General features: G+C 43.7%; 1 protein-coding gene across 6 annotated transcripts in view; it reads left to right on the forward strand.

The window, feature by feature from the left end:
* LOC127430122 (bactericidal permeability-increasing protein-like) overlaps window positions 1-23,247 on the forward strand; it is a 71,484-nt gene that overhangs the window by 25,589 nt on the left and 22,648 nt on the right. For all 6 annotated transcript variants that reach the window (XM_051679625.1, XM_051679627.1, XM_051679628.1 and 3 more), the window contains 2 exons: window positions 2,445-2,508; window positions 2,624-2,773. In XM_051679625.1, coding sequence (XP_051535585.1) covers window positions 2,445-2,508; window positions 2,624-2,773 — 214 coding nt within the window. The remainder of the gene's footprint in view (window positions 1-2,444; window positions 2,509-2,623; window positions 2,774-23,247) is intronic.

Consider the following 23,247-nt stretch of genomic DNA (forward strand, 5'->3'; position numbering starts at 1 on the left):
AAGATGCACACATCCATTTTCCATTTTATCATCCTGTACTGAGGTGCACATTGCCAGAAACACATCAAAATGGTTAAAGACATCCATTTAGTGTGTGTTTAAATACACCAACAAATAAAAATAGCACAGATGGGCAAAAGAAAAGCATGTTGCATTTGTGCACACAACAAGTGGTAGCAGCTCAATGATACCGAATGGCTTAAAACTGAGTTGTAATTTGACACCGCATCTTTTTAAAGTGGCGCTAGAGACATGACAACAAAGACATCTGTGTAGTCCATGTTTATATACAAAAATCATTCAAAACAGTCCAGATGGGTCCCATTTGGTGTTTAAGAATAGTAAGACCACACTAGGCTACAATATCTGCCCTGCTCTCTCTCTAACTCTCTCGAGTACGAACTGAGCCCCAGGGCCAGTGGGCGGGGCCAAGGGTGCGATGATGTTGTTGCTGTAGAGGCAGTCATGAATTAAAGTGTACCCCTAATGACATAGGGAAGTCGCGGGAGTAGAGAATGAGGTATTTTGGCAGCTTTGTTTCAATAAATGCTTTTATTGCATTGGGGATTAAGTTTTGAGTTCTGACATTTGCAGTAGGTTTTTATAGTAGAAAGACCTCTTATATGTCAAAATATCAAGGAAAATGTTAGTCCTCATGACATGACCCCTTTAACAACTTATGTTGCGGCCAGCCTTCAATTTAGTAAAGCAGAAAAAGACTCAAATTGGTCTGGATAACTGATTTGGATCATCATTGTACAATACTGAATAATTTAGACATAGGACCTACTTTTAATTTTATTTAAGCACATCTGTCTACGATCATGCCTGATCATAAAGTTATATATTCAGGATTTACAACTATATATTCATATTTATATATTCAGATTAACAACTATATATTCATAATTTACAACTATGTATTCAGATTTAATATAATTTCCTGTTTCCAAAGATGTCCATCTAATTCATGTTTACATATACCAACAATTAAAAATAGCACAGATTGGCAAAATAATGCGTCATAATAATTGTTTCTCCCTTTCAGAGTTGTAACTTGACACCACATCTTTTAAAAGCACCGACATACATGACAGCGTTCAAAGAGTCTGTGTAGTTCATGTTTCTATACAAAATAATTCTAAATACTGTAGTCCAGATGGGTCTCCTTTTGTGTTATGTTAGGAATAGTAAGTCACACAAGGCCTGCTCTCTTGACTTGAACTGCACGCCAGTGGGTGGGACCAAGGGTGTGATGACGCATGTTATGGGATGTGGAAATACAAATGAGCAATGTCTTGTGATGTCACAAACAGAGATTTCAAAATGACATGTTTCAGCAGGGTGGCAACTATAAATGCTCTTTTTTTTATACTGGGGAGGAAGTTTGAGTTCTGAAATTTACAGCAAGTTTTTATTGTACAGTTACCTCTTATATGTATAAATATCAAGGGAACTTTTATTCTCCATATCTTGACCCCTTTAATAGCAAATAAAACCAAGGTCATTGAAAACCAGTCCAAAAGATAGACCTGTTTCTGGCACGACAGCAGTACCCACTCCCCTCTCCTACACTGAACAATGAAGGCTGGAGTTTCCTTTGCACTCGAGCAACGCTAACAAGGTTGTCCTTGTGCTCCAAAACCTTGTTGTCCATTTTGTCTTGCTCTCCCTAGTGGCGGCTGGCTTAAACACACAATCCCGACTTTTGAAAATCAAATGTTTCAAAATCTAAACCATAACTCATAAAAAGTCATCTCAGTATCAGTTTAGTTTAAGTACTGTAATTACTTACAGTAAAACTAAAGATGTACTGTATATCTACTGTACACTTAACATGAATAGTACCACGACTGATATATAGATGGTTCTCTTTCCAGTCAAAATTCTTCAATATACAGTAAACCTGAGTTCAGTGTCAAAACATGTAGGTAAGCCTATGCCAATTTTCACGGTTATAATCAATAGATTAGTGTGCTGTAAATTTACTGGTAATCTATTGTACTCTATATGGGTCATTTGTGACCCAAACATCACAGCTGTTATAATTTGAAACAAAACAGAAAGGTTAATAAGTGTTATTAGAAGAAATAATTGTGTAACACAGTCGTAAAAACTCGACGCCCAACTTTTTTGGAGTGTGTTGTAATCACCTGATTCGAAATGATATATAGAAATGTATATGATATTAAAATAAATAAATTAAATCAACAAGGTAAAACATCAAATAATGTGTTGTAGTGCTTTCAATATAGCACAGGGTAAATAGAATATACAAATTACTTTTTATTTTTATTTTTTTGCATTTTCCATATTATCTCAAATTGTTTGGATTTGGAGTTATTCCATATCCCTGCAGTTGTGAGTGAAGCGATCATGATAATTTCAAGTGTTGATAAGATCTACAGTCCTTTACACCTGTTCTAAATGTGTTTTGTGTGCAGCATTTTGTTCCAGCCATTTGAAAGTGAGTTCAGTGGACACATTTCAGATGTGTTACGTCAGAAGGTTTGTTTATGATTTTTAAGACAGATACACCAAATTAACACTATTGCCTGTTAATGATGCTTTTCGTTGTTGTGTTTTCATTTGTCTTTTCCTTCCTCTTTCTGTTTTTTCTTAGATTTGCCAGGCAACTGAACAAGCAATTGTTGACTTGGAGAGACACCTACAGGAATCTTCTGGTACTGACAAGAGTTATTTTGGCAGCAGTGTCAATTTATTCAAACTTACTCACCCTCATGTTGTTGCAAACACGTATGGAACACAAAAGGTAACATTTTGAAGAATCTTCAAACAGCTCTTTCCTATATAACTTCAGCAGTGATGGACTGCAGCTTCATTATGAATGAAGCTATTAGCTAAAGGGTTATTTTACCTAAAAATAAAAATTCTCTCAATTTATTCACCCTCATTCCATCCCAGATGTGTATGACTTTCTTTCATCTACTGAACACAAAAAAAGATTTTTAGAAGAATATTTCAGCTCTGTAGGTCTATACAATGCAAGTGAATGGTGACCAGAACTTTGAAGCTTAAAAAACATATAAAGGCAGCATAAAAGTAATCCATATGACTGTGGTTAAATCCATGTCTTCAGAAGTGATATGATAGCAGAGGCGGATCTAGATATTTTTTTTTTATAGGGTGGCAAGGGGGTGGCATGCAGATTATGAGGGGTGGCAACACCAAAGCAAGCGCCCACGCATAGTTCTTATGGATTAATGTACCAAGCTTCATTGCAACAAATACTAGTTCATTAACTGGAGTCACTTTCATATTACAAATGCCCATGAAATTGCGATACAGGAACCACATAGTAACCATTTTGCAACATGAAAAGAAATATGGTTCCCTATCTGTCACTCACTCGATGTTGTGTCGATGTAGTGTCGATGTAGTGACACTAGGGGTCACTCTTGGGAGCCAGAGACACCTCTGGTCTTTGATAAAAGGCCAATGAAAATTGGCAAGTGGTATTTGCATGCCACTCCCCCGGACATACGGGTATGAAAGGAGCTGGTATGCAACCACTCATTCAGATTTTCCTCTTCGGAGCCGAACGGTCATGCTCACTGAGCTGAATTTCTACTGTTCATTCACCTCTGCTGGATCTGACAGCGCATTTCAGCATCTTCTCCCTCCTCTGCACTGGTGCACTGCAGAGAACGCCCCTGGGCGCTTCGGCCAAAAAAAAAAGAGAGTATATTTTCTGAAAGAGCTTTTTCCTCTAAAAGAGTATATTTCTCTAAAAAAGTAGCACACACGGAACATCTTTTTAAAGATGCGTCTTTTTAAAGATGCCTTTCCGATTGTGTGTTATTCCTGGTTGCGGTCGTTATCTCTCAACTTCGGATGGTTATGATCGCTGTCTTTTTTGTCTGGGCGCGACCCACACAGAGGCAGCATTTGTGGATGGTTCATGTTCTCACTGCGAGAACATGACCATGGTAATGTTGCGGTTGCGGCTTGCTTTCGTAAGAAACCTACGGGTATGAGGCCAGCACGGCTAGCACTGGGGGCAATTTGGGGACCCCAATGGGATCGCCTCCGCCTGGTATCCCCCCGCGGACCTCCCATTCTCCAGCACCCAGTCGGGTTTCCGGATGAGTCCGCCGGCTCGTCTCACGGCGAGTCTGGCCTCTTGTTCAGAGCCCGTGAAGACGATGAGCTCTCGAGCACAGCATCGGAGAGCGGGCTTGTCCAGTCAGACGCAGAAGCCTCAGCTGGGCTCCCACCCTCGGGGACGATTGCCCAGTCACAGGCTGATGCAGAAATGATGGACATGCTTTCCCAGGCGGCCGTGAGCGTCGGGTTAGAGTGGAACACTCCACTCTCCCCTGAACCCTCGCGGCTCGATGATTGGTTCCTGGGCTCGTGGCGCCGCTCAAAGCAGCCATGCCCCGCTCCAGTGCCTTTCTTCCCGGAAGTGCACGAGGAACTGACGAAATCGTGGAGGGCACCTTTTACTGCCTGGCCCCGATTCCTCAGGGTGGGGGAACTCTCGAAAGGAAGCGCTGTCTCCAGGCAGAGGATTGCCCACTGGCTCATTGACACCATAACTATGGCATATCACGCCCAGGACATGCCACCCCCGGTAGGGCTACGTGCCCATTCTACCAGGGGTGTAGCGGCCTCCTGGGTCCTGGCCAGGGGTGCCTCTCTAACAGACATTTGCAGAGCAGCAGGCTGGGCAACACTCAACACCTTTGCAAGGTTCTACAACCTCCGGGTGGAACCAGTTTCGTCCCAGGTAGTGGCACACAATACAAGCGGATAAGCCCGGGATAGCCAGTCGGGTGTATCGCTTGCACATAGCGCATTCCACCTCCTTTTGAGCTGAAGACGTGCGCCATTAATTCCCAGTAGTGTTCACAAACTTTGTTCCCTGGTTGACTTCCTCCGAGCCCTGTGGCAGTCGAGTTTTCGGAGAGACTCGCTGCCGGCCCAGTACATGTGCTAACTAAGAGTCCTGTTCTGGGGTAGGTGCTCCGCATGTGGCGGTTCCCTGTAAGGCTAACCCCATGCGATGTATATCTTCCGCTAATTCGTTTCCCTGTTGGCAAACTGCATCTTCCTTGGGCAGAGCCCCTCTGCCCCAGTCTCCATGTTTGTAGTAACTCCTCCCCCGTTGGGTAGGATCTACCTTGAAGACTCTCCACATGGTCGGAAAGACCATGTGATGTATTTTTCTACTTAAATATCCCCCCTCTCTTTGGACGAGGTGTGGTCTCCGCGGTGTCTTCCCCTTGGGAGGGACACCCCCCGACTAGACCTGGCGGCCCAGTCGGACAATCCCCCTTCTTTTTTAGGGAATGGAAAAAAAGAAGGGGAAAAGAGGCCACGACTGGGTTAGCCTGTCTCTATCTTTTGGGTAGTCGACTTGTCCCCAAAGGGCCGTTTGACACTCATAACTATGTTGGGGGAGGTTACGTGTCGACCTGGTGTGCTGGCTACAAGGCACACAGTGGTCTGCCCGTCACACACCGCCAGTTCACGTAACACAGTTCAGCCAGTTGTGGCATTTCGTACAGGGACCCCTAGTGTCACTACATCGACACAACGTTGAGTGAGTGACAGATAGGGAATGTCATGGTTACTAGTGTAACCTCCGTTCCCTGATGGAGGGAATGAGACGTTTTGTGCCTCCTGCCACAACGCTGAACAACCTGCTGAAATGGCCGGACCTTGTCTCTGCTCCTCAGCATAAAACCTGAATGAGTGGTTACATACCAGCTCCTTTTATACCCGTATTTCTGGGGGAGTGGCATGCAAATACCACTCGCCAATTTTCATTGGCCTTTTATCAAAGACCAGAGGTGTCTTGGGCTCCCAAGAGTGACCCCTAGTGTCACTACATCGACACAACGTCTCATTCCCTCCGTCAGGGAACAGAGGTTACACAAGTAACCATGATGATAATAAAAAATAAGTAACAAAATTTATATCAACAGAGCACCAAGACATTATCTATTAAACACATCTACAAATTCTAAATGTTCCTAAACTTCACATATACAGTAGAAACGGCAATCTGGGCTAAACATCACCACCAAATATTTTTATTTTGTTAAGTGTAAATATGGATGGAAAATGTATGCATATCCCATGTTATTCTGCTAATAAAGTCCTGTAGGTCTATCACATCTGTAACAGCTGGAATAAGTCATTTGAAAGCTGGAATAAGTCATTACAGCACATTTAGTTAGGTCTAAATAAAAATAAACTGTACAGAAAATTGTACTTTGGGGGGTAGTGCTGCAAAACAGTAAAAGATTCTTTAAAATTACATGATTCGATCAGCAGTCATTCTTAATGAGCGATTCAAGCACCCAAATATTTCACATAATATGTTAATTGAATCTCTACATCTGCCACTATCAGTCTTGGGATATTGTTAGTCAGTAGATGAATACATAGATCAGCACTTTGATTAAGAACATGACTGACTGATAGAAGTAACTTATGCCTTTAGTTTTTAGAGGTTTTGGATTCTAATTCGCACAAATATAACTTTTTATTTTAATAAAACAAGATTGCATCTGTACATCAGTGGATGGGTGTTACACTTTAAAAATAAAATGCAATAGAAGATGCGGGGAGACGAGAGTATAGAAAACACTGACACATTTATTGACATTTCTGTATATGAAAGAACAGTGAACTGCAAACTTCAGATAGTGACAACCACAAACTCTCCGCACCAGCAGCAGGAACCCAGGAAAAAAGTCAGTATGCGCCTGAGCGCCCGTGACCGAGATGATACAGCTCACGAACACCCATCTCCCAACACACAATCCTGCCATTAAATACTCAATTTATATAGGGAGGAAACACACTCATTGTGCCCCATCAACAATCAGATCACCTGGATACCGCACACCTGAGAGCGATTAAGAGAGATGAAGAGAAAGAGAAAAAGACGACAACACACTACATACACACACTCTACATACATGCAAACAATACAGTCGAGAAGGCCATCACAATGGAGGACACGGAAAAGAGCGCAAGCTGCAGAAAAACTGCTGACACTAAACGACACTGATAACAGCCGCAACAAACATTTATCATAACATTCAAAATAACACATTCCAGTGCCGGATCACCAATCAAAACACACACAGATGAAATAGAAACTCCAACTCAAGAACTGGAGATGTTTCATCTGGATTATACACATACCTGATGAAAGCTATTTCAGAAAGTGGTGAGGACACGTCTCACCTGTCTCAACCCATGACTGACAACGATGCATCTAATAATCATTCAGTGAATATTTGGAAACAACTGAGAAATTCATCTTTTACCTATTTTTTTCCACGTATTTGTCCATGTGGTCACTGTTGTTGAGGAAATAAACTCATCAACACATGAGAGCCCAAACACTGTACACACTGCAATAGTTGGTAGGTGATCGGTTGATGACGTGATTGGCCGCTGCAGCTGCTGTAAACAATCACGCTATGGGTGTGTAGTCATTAGTGTGATCGGTGAGAGTTTAACATGAATAAACCCCTACTCAATGTTAACATCAACTATAGTATACTTATATTTATATTTAATACATTTAGATACTAAGGTTGGGGTGGCAATGCTTTTTCTTAGGGTGGCATTTGCCACCCTATGCTACCCCGGTAGATCCGCCCCTGTATGATAGGTGTAGGTCAGAAACAGATCAATATTGTGTATTTTTAATCAATAGTCCCATACAGTGTAAATTGCCGCCCTATGTTGGCTACATTAAGTGTCTTCAGCATATTTTGGAAAATTATTATGAATTGTTCCAAAATAATAAAATCGATTTGTGACAGAATTCAGTTTTTATGACTAAATATACTTAATATAAGCCTACTACTTAATAAAAAAATAAAAAAATTAAAAAAACAGTATTAATAATAAAAAAAAACGTTAAATAGGCCTACATTAAGTCATTATAATGTAACAGGGATGGAAAATAATTTAGAGCTAGAGATGAATGCAATGGTTGTTAATGGTACATGTCACTTTATTGTGCTTGAGTTTCTTGCACACCTTGTTTTCCCATGGCTAGGGGCGTTGCTAGACTTAAGTGACATCCGGGGCTTAGCCCACAGGCCATATTATAATATAAAAATAAGAAGAATCCTTCCTTCCATGACTACAAAAATGACCATCCTACCTGTCAAATAACATTTAGGGCCTATATTAAGTGCACAACACTGACACCGGTTCAGAAATGTATATGAGCACACGTCAATCATTTGTTCATTGTGCAGAAACTAACGCTAACAATAAAATCAAAGTAATTTAACAACTGACATTTGCATTTGTCATTTATCATAATATTTTGAGAAAAATTACAAGAAAGTTGAAGCATCATGAGATTAAAGTCATAATATTTTGAGAATAAATTGAAAGGAAAGTGATGCAAAGTGGAGTGACTGGGTTTTTACATACAACAGCACTAACCAAGGAGATAACTTGGCTATGCAACCGAGCTGAATTTGTGGGAAGTTTTTTGCAAGCTCTCTGTTCATAAAAGAGGTGTGCATTAATACAGGAGTTTTCAACATGTGGGCGCCTGTCAAGGGAGTGACTCACACTCAAGTGAAGTGAAAAATAATTGGAACTGCTATGAATTATATACAGTAGATCCATTTCAAGACATTGTATGGTAACTTCCCCTCAGTTACAGTATTGTTTAGAGAGGAAAACCCAACACCGAGCGGGACTGCGCGAATCTGACTGGTTCTTTCTCCTGAATATATTACATTTCCTACATAACCTCTGCAGTGTCCGGATCCTAATAACTGTGCTGATGAGCCAAAAGACCAAGGATTTCTTTATTGCTAAATCCTAAACTAAAGTATAATTTAACTACATCCTCCACATCCATCTCTTGCATTAATGAAGCTGCTGGCTTGGCATCCGTTCTATTGTTGTGATAATGATGCTCTGTTTAGCCTAATATTGAGATTTTTGTTTCTCTCTAATGTGTTACTTTATTCTCACAATATTATGACTATAACCTCAAAATGCTATGACTTTATTCTCATATGAAATTTAATATCCTAATGCTACAACTTTATTCTTATAATTTTTACTTTATTCGCAAAATATTATGACAGCGATAAAACCGCTGTGCCTCTGATACAGAAAAGCTGCACCCCTGTGAGAGAACATAGAAAGCTCCCACAGGAGGTGTTCATAATTCGCCTGATGAACTTGAGCAGGAACAGCAAGTAAAAGCAAAGTGCAAACTGTCAAATAATGCAAGTTGGGCTCACTGATCGGAATTAATATACATTTCAAGCCAGAATTGCTGCCTGCCTTGTTGCTTTCGTACCCTGATGTAATGAACATTAAGCCTTATTTATTATTTTTTTGAATCACAAAAAAACATTTGGGGCTATTAACAAAAAATCTGGGGCTTTAGCCCTATCAGCCAGGGTCTAGCTATGCCTCTGCCTATGGCACACCCAGAGCCTTATTTCTGGCTATGCCACTGGTTAAAGTAGAACATTCAGGTTTCATGTCATATTCAGATTCATAATAGTTGCCAGCTGAGGGTGCTATTTTCTACTGTTCTCATTGACAACCGTGATAAGATCTTTTTGTATATGACACAGTAACTATTATTGGTTTGTTTGTGTTTGCTATATACACCGATCAGCCACAACATTAAAACCACCTGCCTAATATTGTGTAGGTCCCTCTCATACTGCCAAAACAGCGTCAACCTGCATCTCAGAACAGCATTCAGAGATAATATTCTTCACACCACAATTGTACAGAGTGGTTATCTGAGTTACTGTAGACTTTGTCAGATCAAACCAGTCTGGTCATTCTCTGTTGACCTCTCTCATCAACAAGGTGTTTCTGTACACAGAACTGCCACTCACTGAATGTTTTTTGTTTTTGCACCATTCTGAGTAAATTCTAGAGACTGTTGTGTGTGTAAATCAGCCCAAACCAGCCCATCTGGCACCAACAATCATCCATGCAATTATCTAATCAGCCAATCGTGTGGCAGCAGTGCAGTGTATAAAATCACACAGATACAGGTCAGAAGCTTCAGTTAATGTTCACGTCAACCATCAGAATGGGGAAAAATGTGATCTCAGTAATTTGGATCGTGGCATGATGCAGGTGCTGCTTCTGTAAAGCAACAGTGAATTTATTTTGAAAAACGGAAAGGCGACCAGTTTCCCTTCTCCCTCTTTTTCATTCAACGTTGACTATCTGCATTCTTCCCCACCGCTGGATCCGAAGAATAAAGCAGAGACGTGTCTTTCCGCTGACGAGCGTAAGACAAGGAACCATCCAGACCGTTTCTCCTGACCGCTCAATGCAACAGGAATTCCAACGGACAAACCTACTGAAATCACACAGGATTTCCCAAGTAAGGCTTGATATCTGGGCAGATTTAGTTTAGAAACTGTGATTTGTCTTGTGAATCTAAATCGTATTTTTGATTCTAAATGCTGATGTTTTGAGTATATTTGTGTGTTAAACTCTGCTCGCTGCTTCAAGTTGGGAGATTTGTTTTAGTTTCTTTTGGGGTTACGTTTGTTTTGTTGAGTGATTTGAACTAGTAATTCAGTCCCGCTGTTACGAGCGGTTACCCTTAACTAAACTGCATGCATTTTTCCTCTCTCTCTCGCTCTCATTCTCTCTCTCTCACTGATATTCATTGAGTGAGCGGCGCCTCAGTTTGTGTTCGACTCAGGCTGGTGAACCAAATTCTCCCGCCTGTTTCGTCAGTTCCTTTGTGTGTCCGCTCATTTCCACCGCACGTGGTATCAGCTCCATTTTGGATTTAACCCTCCATTTTGAACCTGATCCTCCATTTTGATTCCTTTGTTACCACACCTGGACACACACACACACACACTAGCATATAGCTCCACTGTTTGTTTAGGATTTCCTTGATTTTATTTTTGGATTATATTCGGATAGTATTGGCTGTGTTCACTGGCTGGCGAACCAGATTCTCCCGCCTGTTTTGTCAGTTCCTTTGTGTGTCCGCTCATTTCCACCCGCACGTGGTATTAGCTCCATTTTGGATTTAACCCTCCATTTTGAACCTGATCCTCCATTTTGATTCCTTTGTTACCACACCTGGACACACACACACACACACACACTAGAATATAGCTCCACTGTTAGCTTAGGATATCCTTGATTTTATTTTTGGATTATATTCGGATAGTATTGGCTGTGTTCACTACTGCTTGATTATAATAAATCTTGAAATATTATAATAAGTACTCCTGTTTGTTTTTTTGTTTGAATGTTGTGTTGAAGCCAACCTCTGCCACGTGAAGAACTCCCAAGTTACCTCAGAGTACTATTATGTTATTGGTGTTAGAAACTAATTGTAACTAGATTACTATTAGATTTTTATACCAATAATTTAACTAGTTTTTCCATTTTTTGATTATTTTGATTTAACAATTAAGATACTCAACCTACAGGGTAGATTTTGTTTTATGAGACTCAATCAGTAACTTGCTATCATTTTTCTCTTTTCAAAGAGTGGTGCCCCAAGAATAGAGTTTAATGAATTAAATTCCATTTAATTACTATTTATTTATTTAATTGTTATTTGATTATTCCATAATTAATAACAATTAGTTATTGATTATTTCTGATAGTAAAACTGATTTAAACAACCAGTAGCACCTACATAATAATTGGTGCCCCGTGTGAGGCCGTGATAATTGTTGGCTTCCTCCAATATTCTTGCAAATAACTAAATATTTTAGAGTAGCCAAAGGTTTCCCCTCTTGGCTTCCTTTTTCTACAGGAAGTTCAAACTGCTAAGACACAAGGCCGGTTGTGGTTGTGAATCATTGCAAGTGTTGTGTTAGTGGTTGCTAGTTTGGTACTAATTCATTACTCCTTCTGTTTGTGTTTGAGAGATTCAGTCACTAGATACTAACAAAGTAGTCTGATGTGCTGATAGTCATACTGTGATTATTTCACCTAAATTAGCAGCTCAAGGAACAGTTAATAATACAAAGCAGTTGCTCGTGAATGACAGGTAAGTGGTTCTCCCTGTGCATTCTTTCCTCAGGATAACGACTGGTGTGTCAGTGTTTTCCACAGAGCAACAGGTGTCATAAGTCGCCACCCTCAAAACTCAGCTAAGTTTCAGAATTCTGAACTCATAAAGAGTTCCTATAGGGGTTCACTGGACATCACCCTCTCACCTGTCAAACCAGGGAGATATGAGTAGCCAGTCCCCATCAGCATCCGGAGCTGAAGCTCCCAGGTCAGGTGAGGAAACCTCACTGTCCACCTGGGTCGCTGACCTCCTCCTTGTCTCTAGAGAAGAAAGGGAGGAGCTTAACAGCTACACACCATCTCAGTGTGATGCTGAAATGGCCGCCGTGGTAGATAATGCACACGATCCTCAAGGTAAGGTAACCACTATCCAGGAGGTAGTTGGTAGGCTGTTTCTACTTTACCACCACAAGTCCCAGTTGCAAATAGCAACACTCAAGGGCGAGGTAAAGACACTTACAGCCCAGTGTAGTCGGCTTGATGCAAGCAATCGCGCTTTACATCAAGACCTCCAGACTACAAATACTATGCTGGAGGAGTGTGTAGAAAGACTCCAGTCGGCTGAAAAGGAAAGCCGAGAGGTCGCTGACGACCGAGTCCGGCAAGAAAGTCGAGACATACGGGCTAAAGCTCAAGAAGCGCTCCGCTACCCCATCTTTGACCAGAGTGGGGCAGAAGAATCAGAGGATGGCGCTACAGCGAAATACCCTACCCCTGGTTCAGGTAATATTTCAAAACTGTTGATCCAACTCCCGGAGTTAGAGCGCATCCCTGTTCGGGACGTGAGTCCACCACGTTTCAGGGGCAAGGCCACATTTCGGCAATCTTCCCCTCAGGCGTCTTTTAGGCCCCGCCCCAGCAGGATGCCTTCCTCCCCACAAGGAGGAAGTGGTCTCACCCAACGCCATGGCAATGGGGGCAGGCACTGGTACTCATCCTCTGACGAGTCAGATGGATACAAGCGGGACCAAGACACAGGTCTACGCATGCGCCAGCTTGACTCCTTTGTGAAGGACATAGAACGTTTCGACCCAGCAAGCCGAGATTCAAATGTCAACGATTACCTTAGGGAAATCGAACATTGTCTTGCCGACTTGCCTCATGCCTCAGCGCGTGAGAAGTTGAAACTCATCTGGAAAACAACTTCCGGAAGTGTCCACGCTTTCGTCGAGACTCAACCGCCGTGCATTCGTGACAGCTATCCAAGGCTTTGCAGGGTTCTGCGCGAGGAGTACTCGCCATATACTGATGAAACATCAGCCACCCTCAGTGCCATCCGCATCCAACAGAAGCAGTTGGAGCCTCCTAGGGAGTACTATAGGCATTTAAGAAATGCATAATTCCAAGGAAGTAATGAGCCAGGTCTGGAAGAAGAGCGAGGATTCAGGTCTCTCTTCCTCCATAACCTCCACCCCTGTGTGCGAACCCACGTTACACTGATGTGTAAACAGGGTAGACCGACCATGCAGGGAATTAGGAAGATGGCCCAAATGACTTGGGAAACAGTCGTGCGTCCGACTGATAAACCAGAAGACTATGTCAGAGTCCTATACATCCAGTCTTCAGAGAGGACAGACTTAGGGCTTGAAGGCTATGAAATACCTCAGCCTAGAGTAAGCTGTGAAGTGGCAGCCCCAAAACGTTTGCCCAACTACCCACAGGGGGGTTGGAGAAACCAAGGGAATGACCACAAGGGTCCCTCCCAGGGTCAGAAAAAACAGAAAAAACAGAATCCCTCTCCAAAGAAAAAGAATGTCGGGTTTGTAAAAAGCCCCAGACAGTGGAATGGAAACAAAGGGAATCATTCGGAGCCTCCTGGAAAGAGTGATCTGAAGCGTCAGCTCAGCCTCATCCAGAAAAGCTTAGCGGATGTGACAAAGCACATCGAAGGGTCAGACGATGGCCACAAAAAACCCAATGGTGATAGTCCGTCAGCGTGACTAGCCCATACACTTCCCTGTTCTTTCCCCAAAGTCTACTTTGTAGGCTGGGAGAAGAACACAGGGAAGACCCAGATGCACCCAGTGGCAGTCATGCACAATACCCATGCTCCGCTTTTTAAATTTTTGGGAGACCTTGTCCACAAAGGTAATGCCAGATGCATATACACCTCAGTGTCGGTAGGAAGGTGTATAGACATCCATGCGTTACTGGACACTGGGTCTGAAATCAGCCTAATGTGCAAGGAGACTTTCGCAGAAGTCGCCAGGGCAATGCTCTCTCATGGTAAACCACTGCAGACAGAGTCCTGTGATGTGAGCCTTGTGAGCTACACACAAAACAGAGCCCCCATCACAAAACGTGCTTGGCTTGATATCACCTTCCAGGAGACAACCCTAAATCATCCCATTTACATCTGTGCTTTTGACACAGAACAACTTCTTATCGACTGCCTTCACGGGCACATGTGGCCCCAGGTCGCAACCCCGAATCCGGTCTGTCTAGCCCGCAGCCGTCACGCTTCAGACGACCGGGTCACTTATATCCAAGAGTCAGGAAAGACCACTTGTGACACTGTTCTTGAGTCAGCGCTTTGTCATTACCCAGACATCCAGACTCATCTTGGCTCTGAGCCTCTTGAGTTATGTGACTCCACCGACACCACAGCTTGGCGGACCCGTGAGCACCCATGAATCATTCCTTTGCTCACTAGAAAACTCAAACCCCGCTTTGTACAGCCCCTGCATAGCTGGAGGTGTGCATGCTAACGGTCTCTGGTCTGAGAAGTCTGCTGTTAGTGAAGCTTTGTACAACAAGTTGTGTCAGAACAGCTCCTCTCTGTCTTTCGTATGCAAAAGTCACTGCCTTCTTTCTGCAGAGTCACTGCAGAGGCCCATCAAGGCTATTGGGATATGTGCTCTTTCCATTCAAATTGGAAAGAAGAGGTTTACACACTTCATGAGTGTGATTTTTTTTTTCCCCAACTTGATTCCTCACTCCTTGTGGGGGCTGATATCCTTGTTAGGTTAGGTGCTCTACTGGACACTGGTCCTATGGTCTCAGGCAAGCATTGAAAACCATCCGGCAGTGGTTGATCCAGAACACATGTTGTCTGATCAGACCATCCCTCAGGCGTGTCAGGCAGCAAGCGAGTTTGACCTGACTATCCCAGCTAGAACTGCAGGTGCCCCTGTCCGCCTCATGATCCTCAAGGGACAGATGATACCTGGTTCACAGGCATTCTTCCAACCCTTGCCATACTTCTGGGAGCTCAGCCTGACTGTCTGTGGTACACCTCTGCTTGAGCTCAACCACTCAGCTTACTTGCTTGTCCAGAACCTAATGAACATACCAATTGTTGTGAAGGCACGTAGACCATTAGGGTTACTGATCGACAGCTCGTTTCATGATTCCGAGCTGACAGTGCCCGTGATTGGAGAGCTGCCTCCATCCTTGACGAGGGGGGAGAACCTCGAACCCCTCCTTCTCACCTTCCCGAACAAAATGATTACAGTTGCTTGTCATGAGGGGCTACACAATAAAGAAGTCTGCAGTACTGCCTTGGGCACGGAAACGGACATGATTGTGTATGCCCTCACTGCTCACTCGGGTGACATGATTTCAACTGGTGACGAAGCCGGTTCCCCACCAGAGGAACCTTATCCGGGATTCGAGGATGAAATAGCACAACAACTCACTAAGGCAGACGCCTTAACAACAGAGGGTCAAAGACAAGAACTGCGGAAGTTGTTTTACGACTTCCAACAGATCTTTTCAAGGGATTCCAACGACTGTGGAATCACCGAACTCCATACAGTTCATATCCCAACTGACCCAAATGCACCACCCACATTCGTACGCCAGTACAGAATTCCTTTAGCTGCCTACAAGTCAATCCAAGAGATCCTTGACACATTGCTAAGGAAACGCATTATTCGGGAGTGTAACTCCACATACAACTCCCCATTGTGGCCGGTGTTGAAGCTAAATGGAAAGTGGCGCTTGACAATTGACTATCGACAACTGAACAAACAGGTCCCTCTTTCACAATGGCCCATGATCCACCTGGATCAGGAGCTTGCGAAAGTGAAAAGAGCCTGTTTCTTTTCGACCGTCGACGTGTCCAATGGGTTTTGGACAATGACAGTCGACCCAGTAGATCAGTACAAGCTGGCTTTCTCTTTTGGCAATCGACAGTTCACTTGGAACCGATGCCCATTCGGATATTCAAACTCTCCAGCTGAGTTTAATATCTTCTTGCACAAAGCCATGAGTGATGCTGCTGCCCGTGGCAACCTGATCTATGTGGATGACATCCTCATGTGAAGTCAGACATTTGAAGAACATCTGACTGAAATATGATACGTGCTCAGCCAGCTTTCCAGCGCAGGAGCCAAGCTGGCCCTCTCCATGGGTCAGTGGTGTTGCACCAAGGTTGAGTATGTGGGCTTATTGGTGGGTGCCAATGGCATTGAACCCCAAGCAGGGAGAGTTCAAGCCATCCAAAACATCAAAGCCCCAACCGACGTGTCGGGACTCAGGAGCTTCTTGGGCATCTGCAACTACTCCAGACAGTTCATCGAGGACTATGCGGAGATAGCCAGGCCCCTTACTGAGCTCCTCCGAAAAGACAAGGTCTTTGACTGGGGAGACCCTCAAGAGCAGGCTTTCAGAGAACTGAAAGTAAAGCTCTGTTCAGCTCCTTGTCTTGCCTACCCAGACAAGGATAAGGAGTTTCATTTAGAGGCGAGCTTCTCCTCCCACTGCCTCAGCGCCGCCCTGGCACAGAGGTATGACAAAGAGAACAGAGTTGTTGCCTACGCAAGCCGACCTCTGAGCAGTGTAGAGCTGAAGTTCTCTGACTGTGAGAGAGCCCTCCTAGCCACAGTCTGGGCTTTGGAACACTTTCGCAGCTATATCGGGGGTCAGAAGGTAATCATCGAAACTTGCCACCAGCCTGTCTCCTTCCTCAATAGCCAGCGGCTAAGAGAAGGACGAGTGTCCAACAGTCGCATCGCGTCATGGATGATGGCACTACAAGGCTACGACATCGAAGTCAGGTACGCTCAGAACCACAAGATGGCTTTGGGTCAGGGCCTGGCCGAGTGCCATCATTGTGACTGCGAAGGACAGACAGGTTCCCCGCCCTTCCTCGTTACCACTCCTCTTCCCTCAAATCATCATTACTATGATGAAACCGTCTGTCAAGACCTCCCGAAGGTTTACGTGGATGGCTGCTCTTTTCACCATGAGAGCCAGACCCGAGCTGGAGTGGGCATAGTCTGGGTCAATTACGTCGTTCATGCGCCAGACAGTTACCAACTTGGTGCAAAGACTAGCCAGTACGCGGAAATTGCCGCAGCACTCATTGTGTTGCAACAAGCCGCTAGGTCGGCTATTGTGCAGTTGGTAGTCTGCTCCGACTCTAACTACGCCCGTCACAGTTTCGTCTCACACTTCCCCACGTGGAAAGAAAATGGCATGAAGAATGCCAGAGGTAAAGAGATCACTCTGAACTCTTCTTGGCGTGTGACCAACTCGTGGACTGACTGAGGGATGACTGTGTATTGGAAGAAGGTCAAAGGTCATTCACAAACTCTTGGCCCCGACAAAGAGAGCAATGACGAAGCTGATCGTTTAGCTAAGCAAGGTGCAGTAGAGGGCCCACTATGGGCTCCCTAAACCACTGTCTTGCTCGATGAATGCTCTCACCCGTAGACAGGCAAGAGAGAACCGGGAAAATCCCCAAAACTGCTTACAGACTGTGAACCTGGGTCGACAACCGGGCAACACAGACTTGAGTGCCATGCAGGAACGGGACCCGGTGATCCAGGCAATCCGGCAGCAGTTGAGGGAACCTCAAACACAACAGATCCTACCATCCTCTTTACAGGACTCAAAAGAACTAAAAGCTCTTTGTCAGGTACAACAACACCTGAAACTTGAGAAAGGCCTGTTGGTCTATGTTCCCGATGGTCCAGGTCCACCCCGGTGGGTCGTTCCGACCGACCATAGGGGGGTGATGCTAATACATGCCCACGACGCTCCCATTGGAGGTCACAGGAGCTACAAAGCTACCTACTACACCCTCCAACAGGTTGCGTACTGGCCATTTATGCTCAAAGACACTAATGCCTACGTAAAGGGATGTTTGATCTGTTGTCAGTTCCGTCCTTCCCGACCACTGAATCGAGCTCCACTGCAGGTCAAGGGAATCACGTTTCCTTGGTCCAATCTGCAGATGGATTGGATCGGACCAGTACCCAAGTCGGCACGAGGAAACAAATACCTCCTCACTGTCACCTGTGCATTTACAAAATGGGTGGAGTGTTTGCCAGCACCCAATGACACGGCTGAAACCACAGCACTCATGCTGATGAACCATGTGTTCAGCCATTGGGGGCTACCTCTCTCAATCGACTCAGACAGAGGCACTCATTTCACAGCGGCTGTGATGAAAACAATGTGGGAAATGTTGGGTGTGGAAGCCAAATTCCACATTGCATACCACCCCCAGTCATCAGGTCAGGTTGAGCGAACCAACCGTACCATTGTCAGCATGCTCAAGAAGTATGTCAACAGCAATGGCAAAGATTGGGACGTGAAACTCCCTTTGGTACTGATGGCCATCAGGTCTACTCCACACCACAGGGGTCACACCCTTTGAAATGATGACTGGGAGGGAAATGACTCTCCCACTGCATCTGCTGTACTGTCCAGAAGACGTCAGTGTTGCAACCACATATACTGCACATCAGTACATGACCGAGTTACACAAACACCTCCAAACTATGTTTGCTTGGGCCCAAACAAACCTGGAAACCAGTGTCAAAGGACAAAAGGCCTATTACGATAGGAAAACGTCTGACCGCGAATATAAATTAGGTGAAAGTCTTCTACTTCAAGTTCGCTAAACCGGTGGGAATCGCCAAAAAGTTCCTACCAAACTGGTCAGGCCCCTTTTGAGATTATAGGGAAGCTCTCTCCGGTAGCTTACCAAATCCGTATCTCAAAGCCAAACCAAACACCAATGTACAAATGGGTCCATTCAAATCAGATCAAACCCTTTGAACAGTCTCCACTCCAAAGGGGAGCGGACCCACAACAATAGTGTCTCTTGTAGTTGGGTGTAGCATGCTTTACTCATACACTAGCATTAAGACTACTCCCGCAAACACAAGGTAACGAGACTCTTGTATGTTTCAGGATGAAATTCCTTTGGATCCTTGGCATCTTCCTCAACCTACAGCTCGCACAAGCCAATGAGGTGGTAGAAACCGGCCCGCCAACCGGTATTGTCCTACAGGAGACCCCTGGGCTCTTAATCACCCATTGCCACCTCTACACCCAAAGAATATATGTTTGTTTAGATCCTTGGGATGTGTATCGCAAACACATCCAGTTACATCCACAGATGACGGAGGGCAGGGTAAGCGGAACCCAAACCCAGGACACAGTTGAACATGCCAAATTGACAACTGTCCATATCCTAGAACAACTGCAGAAATTCCTAGTCACAGAGGAAGAACTCAGTGAGAATAAACGACCAAAGCGGTTCCTCGGTGGCCTGCTATTAGCAGCATCGGCCATTGGTTCCCTGTTCTCTATCGGCCTTTCGGCTGCCAACTCCGTCAGTCTCGGTACACTCCAAAGACAAATGGGTGAACTTAACGATGAAATGCCAGAAATCCAAGAGAAACTCCTGTTACAACAAGAACAGTTACAAGATCTGGGTAAAACCCTACAGGGTACCATACTCACTGTAAACATGCACTCAGCAATTCTAAATAACACTTTGCATGCTCTGGATGCCTTGTCAGAAGTTGTGAGATCAGACATAACATATGTGCGAATGGTTAGAGATCTATTGCGTGACCTTGTAAGGGAAATTAGCACGTCAGTTAACAGCCTGAGTGGGGGAAAGATCCCATCCTACCTAGTTCCCCTAAACATGCTTGAACAAATCCTTAGATCGGCCACTACCACCATTGTGCAAACTTCTCAGATACACCTGGCATACAGCCTTGGCAGTGCAATACCCATCCATGTAAATCCTCAGAACCTAGAGATAGGATTTATCCTTAACTTACCCATTATAGAGAAACAGAAAATTTACCGACTGAAATCCATATTGAACATTGGGTTTTGGAAGAATAATGTACATGTACATATCAAAACACCACCAGTGCTTGCCTACCACGATGATGACCCCTCTCTCTACCTTATTCCCAATCTGAGCATGTGTACGAACACCAAGGACATACATTGGGTTTGCCCCAGCAACCCCTTTATCAGAGATATAACCAACCACCTGTGCGGTCTGAGGGCTGACACCCCAGAGCAAAAATGCCAGGCTAGTATGTCTGTTAAAGACGAAGGGACAGAATCTAGGGTAGAAAGAGCTGGTAGTCGATGGCTTGTCAGTACCCCTGCCACCGAGATCCTAATGTCATACGACCATCATGACACAAACACTAAGTTAACAATCCCAAACCAAACGGTGTTCTCGAAGGTCCCACAAGGGGCCACGGTACATATAGCCGATATTGTCTTCCACCATCTCAGTCCAGAGAGAAACGATTCAGAGATTGAGATGATGGACGCATTCAGAGGCCACAACCTCACTATTGACGACACCCTTCAACAATAGCTTCTAGCTGAAGGGACCAAATTAGTAAAGTTCAGTCTCAAATCGACTGGGCTCACGACTACATTTTTCAATCGTATAGGAAAATTATCGGCTTATCAAGAACACCCCAGTTTGACTGCCCTTGGGCTCCTCCTTAGTGGTTGGATCATCACGGCAGGTATCGCATACGCTATGCACAGACACATCCAAACACTACACACTAGACTGGATGCAATGACACTCATTCCACAGCGTTTCAAGCTCCTGTCTACCCCTCTACCACTAACTGCTCCTAACTCTGCCCAGAAACAGTTATACTAACTGTAACAATCTTTCCCATTTTCCTTTTCATAATCATTGAAAACTCAGGGATAAAAAAGGGTTGTTGCAATGTTTGTGTTTTACCAATGTGAAGTGCTGTTTTGATAGAAATTATGTTAGCTAACCTAGTTAGAATTCATCTGCCCAGATGTTACCTACTATGACTGCCCAGGTATCAAAAGCTTTTATGAACTGCTAATGTTTCCAGGAACTAAGCTCATGCAAACCCAGGACACATAGGCTGGACAACTTTCGGGTTGCTCTCAAGGACTGAACTGTTCAACTTTTGGGTTGCTCTCAAGGACTGTGGCAGGAACCCCAACCTTAAGACCAAAGGGGGAGGTGTAGGGCCTTGGCCCATTTAAAATGGTAGCAGAGACCGCATGGCCCTTTGTTCTATGATCAAAACGAGAGACATTGAACTCAGTTTCCCAGGATCCTTCACAAATTCACAACTGGATGCGAAGTCCCGCCTATGGACCCAGTCTCAAATGCCATTGGTCGAGCGGCCTATGACCGACGACGTCATCTCGTCAACAAAACCCGCGGACAGATGAATTTCGGCCTCTCTGTGCTAAGCTCTGCCTGGCTGTTAAGGGACATCTGTACTGTGCACGTACTGAAGGAGTTTTCCCTCCGTTTGGACTGAGAACAAAGAGACCACGTTTTTCTAACCTCACCATTTGGCCACGGTAGAGTAAGATTAACTTAGCTTTGTTCAAGTCTTATAGTATACTTATATCAACCGGTTCAGTTTCACTGTAAAGCAACAGTGAATTTATTTTGAAAAATGGAAAGGCGACCAGTTTCCCTTCTCCTTCTTTTTCATACAACGTTGACTACCTTCTGCATTCTTCTCCATCGCTGGATCCGAAGAATAAAGCAGAGACGCGTCTTTTCGCTGACGAGCGTAAGACAAGGAACCATCCAGACCGTTTCTCCTGACCGCTCAATGCAACAGGAATTCCAACGGACAAACCTACTGAAATCACACAGGATTTCCCAAGTAAGGCTTGATATCTGGGCAGATTTAGTTTAGAAACTGTGATTTGTCTTGTGAATCTAAATTGTATTTTTGATTCTAAATGCTGATGTTTTGAATATATATATATATATATATATATATATATATATATATATATATATATATATATATATATATATATTTGTATGTTAAACTCTGCTCGCTGCTTCGAGTTGGGAGATTTGTTTTAGTTAATTTTGGGGTTACATTTGTTTTGAGTGATTTGAACTAGTAATTCAGTCCCGCTGTTACGAGTGGTTACCCTTAACTAAACTACATGCATTTTTCCTCTCTCTCTCGCTCTCATTCTCTCTCTCTCACTGATATTCATTGAGTGAGCGGTGCCTCGGTTTGTGTTCGACTCAGGCTGGTGAACCAAATTCTCCCGCCTGTTTCGTCAGTTCCTTTGTGTGTCCGCTCATTTCCACCGCACGTGGTATCAGCTCCATTTTGGATTTAACCCTCCATTTTGAACCTGATCCTCCATTTTGATTCCTTTGTTACCACACCTGGACACACACACACACACTAGCATATAGCTCCACTGTTAGTTTAGGATATCCTTGATTTTATTTTTGGATTATATTCGGATAGTATTGGCTGTGTTCACTACTGCTTGATTATAATAAATCTTGAAATATTATAATAAGTACTCTGTTTGTTTTTTTGTTTGAATGTTGTGTTGAAGCCAACCTTTGCCACATGAAGAACTCCCAAGTTACCTCAGAGTACTATTATGTTATTGGTGTTAGAAACTAACTGTAACTAGATTACAATTAGATTTATATACCAATAATTTAACTAGTTTTTCCCCTTTTTGATTATTTTGATTAACAATTAAAATACTCAACCTACAGGGTAGATTTCGTTTTATGAGACTCAATCAGTAACTTGCTATCATTTTTCTCTTGGTGCCCCGAGAATAGAGTTTAATGAATTAAATTCTATTTAATTACTATTTAGTTATTTAATTGTTATTTGATTATTCCATAATTAATAACAATTAATTATTGATTATTTCTGATAGTAAAACTGATTTAAACAACCAGTAGCACCTACATGTCCATGTTTTCATTATTATCGTGTGTCACTCACTTCCAGTTTCCAATGAAAAATGTGCAGTATACACAAGACTGCAAACGCCGAAAGTTGGGGGGGGGGGGGGTATATGGGCTGGTGTGTCGGAAGCCTCAAGACTGTATTCTGAAAATAAGCCCAAAAGCAGCAACCATAAGTGCCCATATTTAAAAGCAGATTTATGAAAAAAACAAGCTCAAACTTG

This window comes from Myxocyprinus asiaticus, chromosome 39 (assembly GCF_019703515.2).
Source record: "Myxocyprinus asiaticus isolate MX2 ecotype Aquarium Trade chromosome 39, UBuf_Myxa_2, whole genome shotgun sequence".
Taxonomy (NCBI): domain Eukaryota; kingdom Metazoa; phylum Chordata; class Actinopteri; order Cypriniformes; family Catostomidae; genus Myxocyprinus; species Myxocyprinus asiaticus.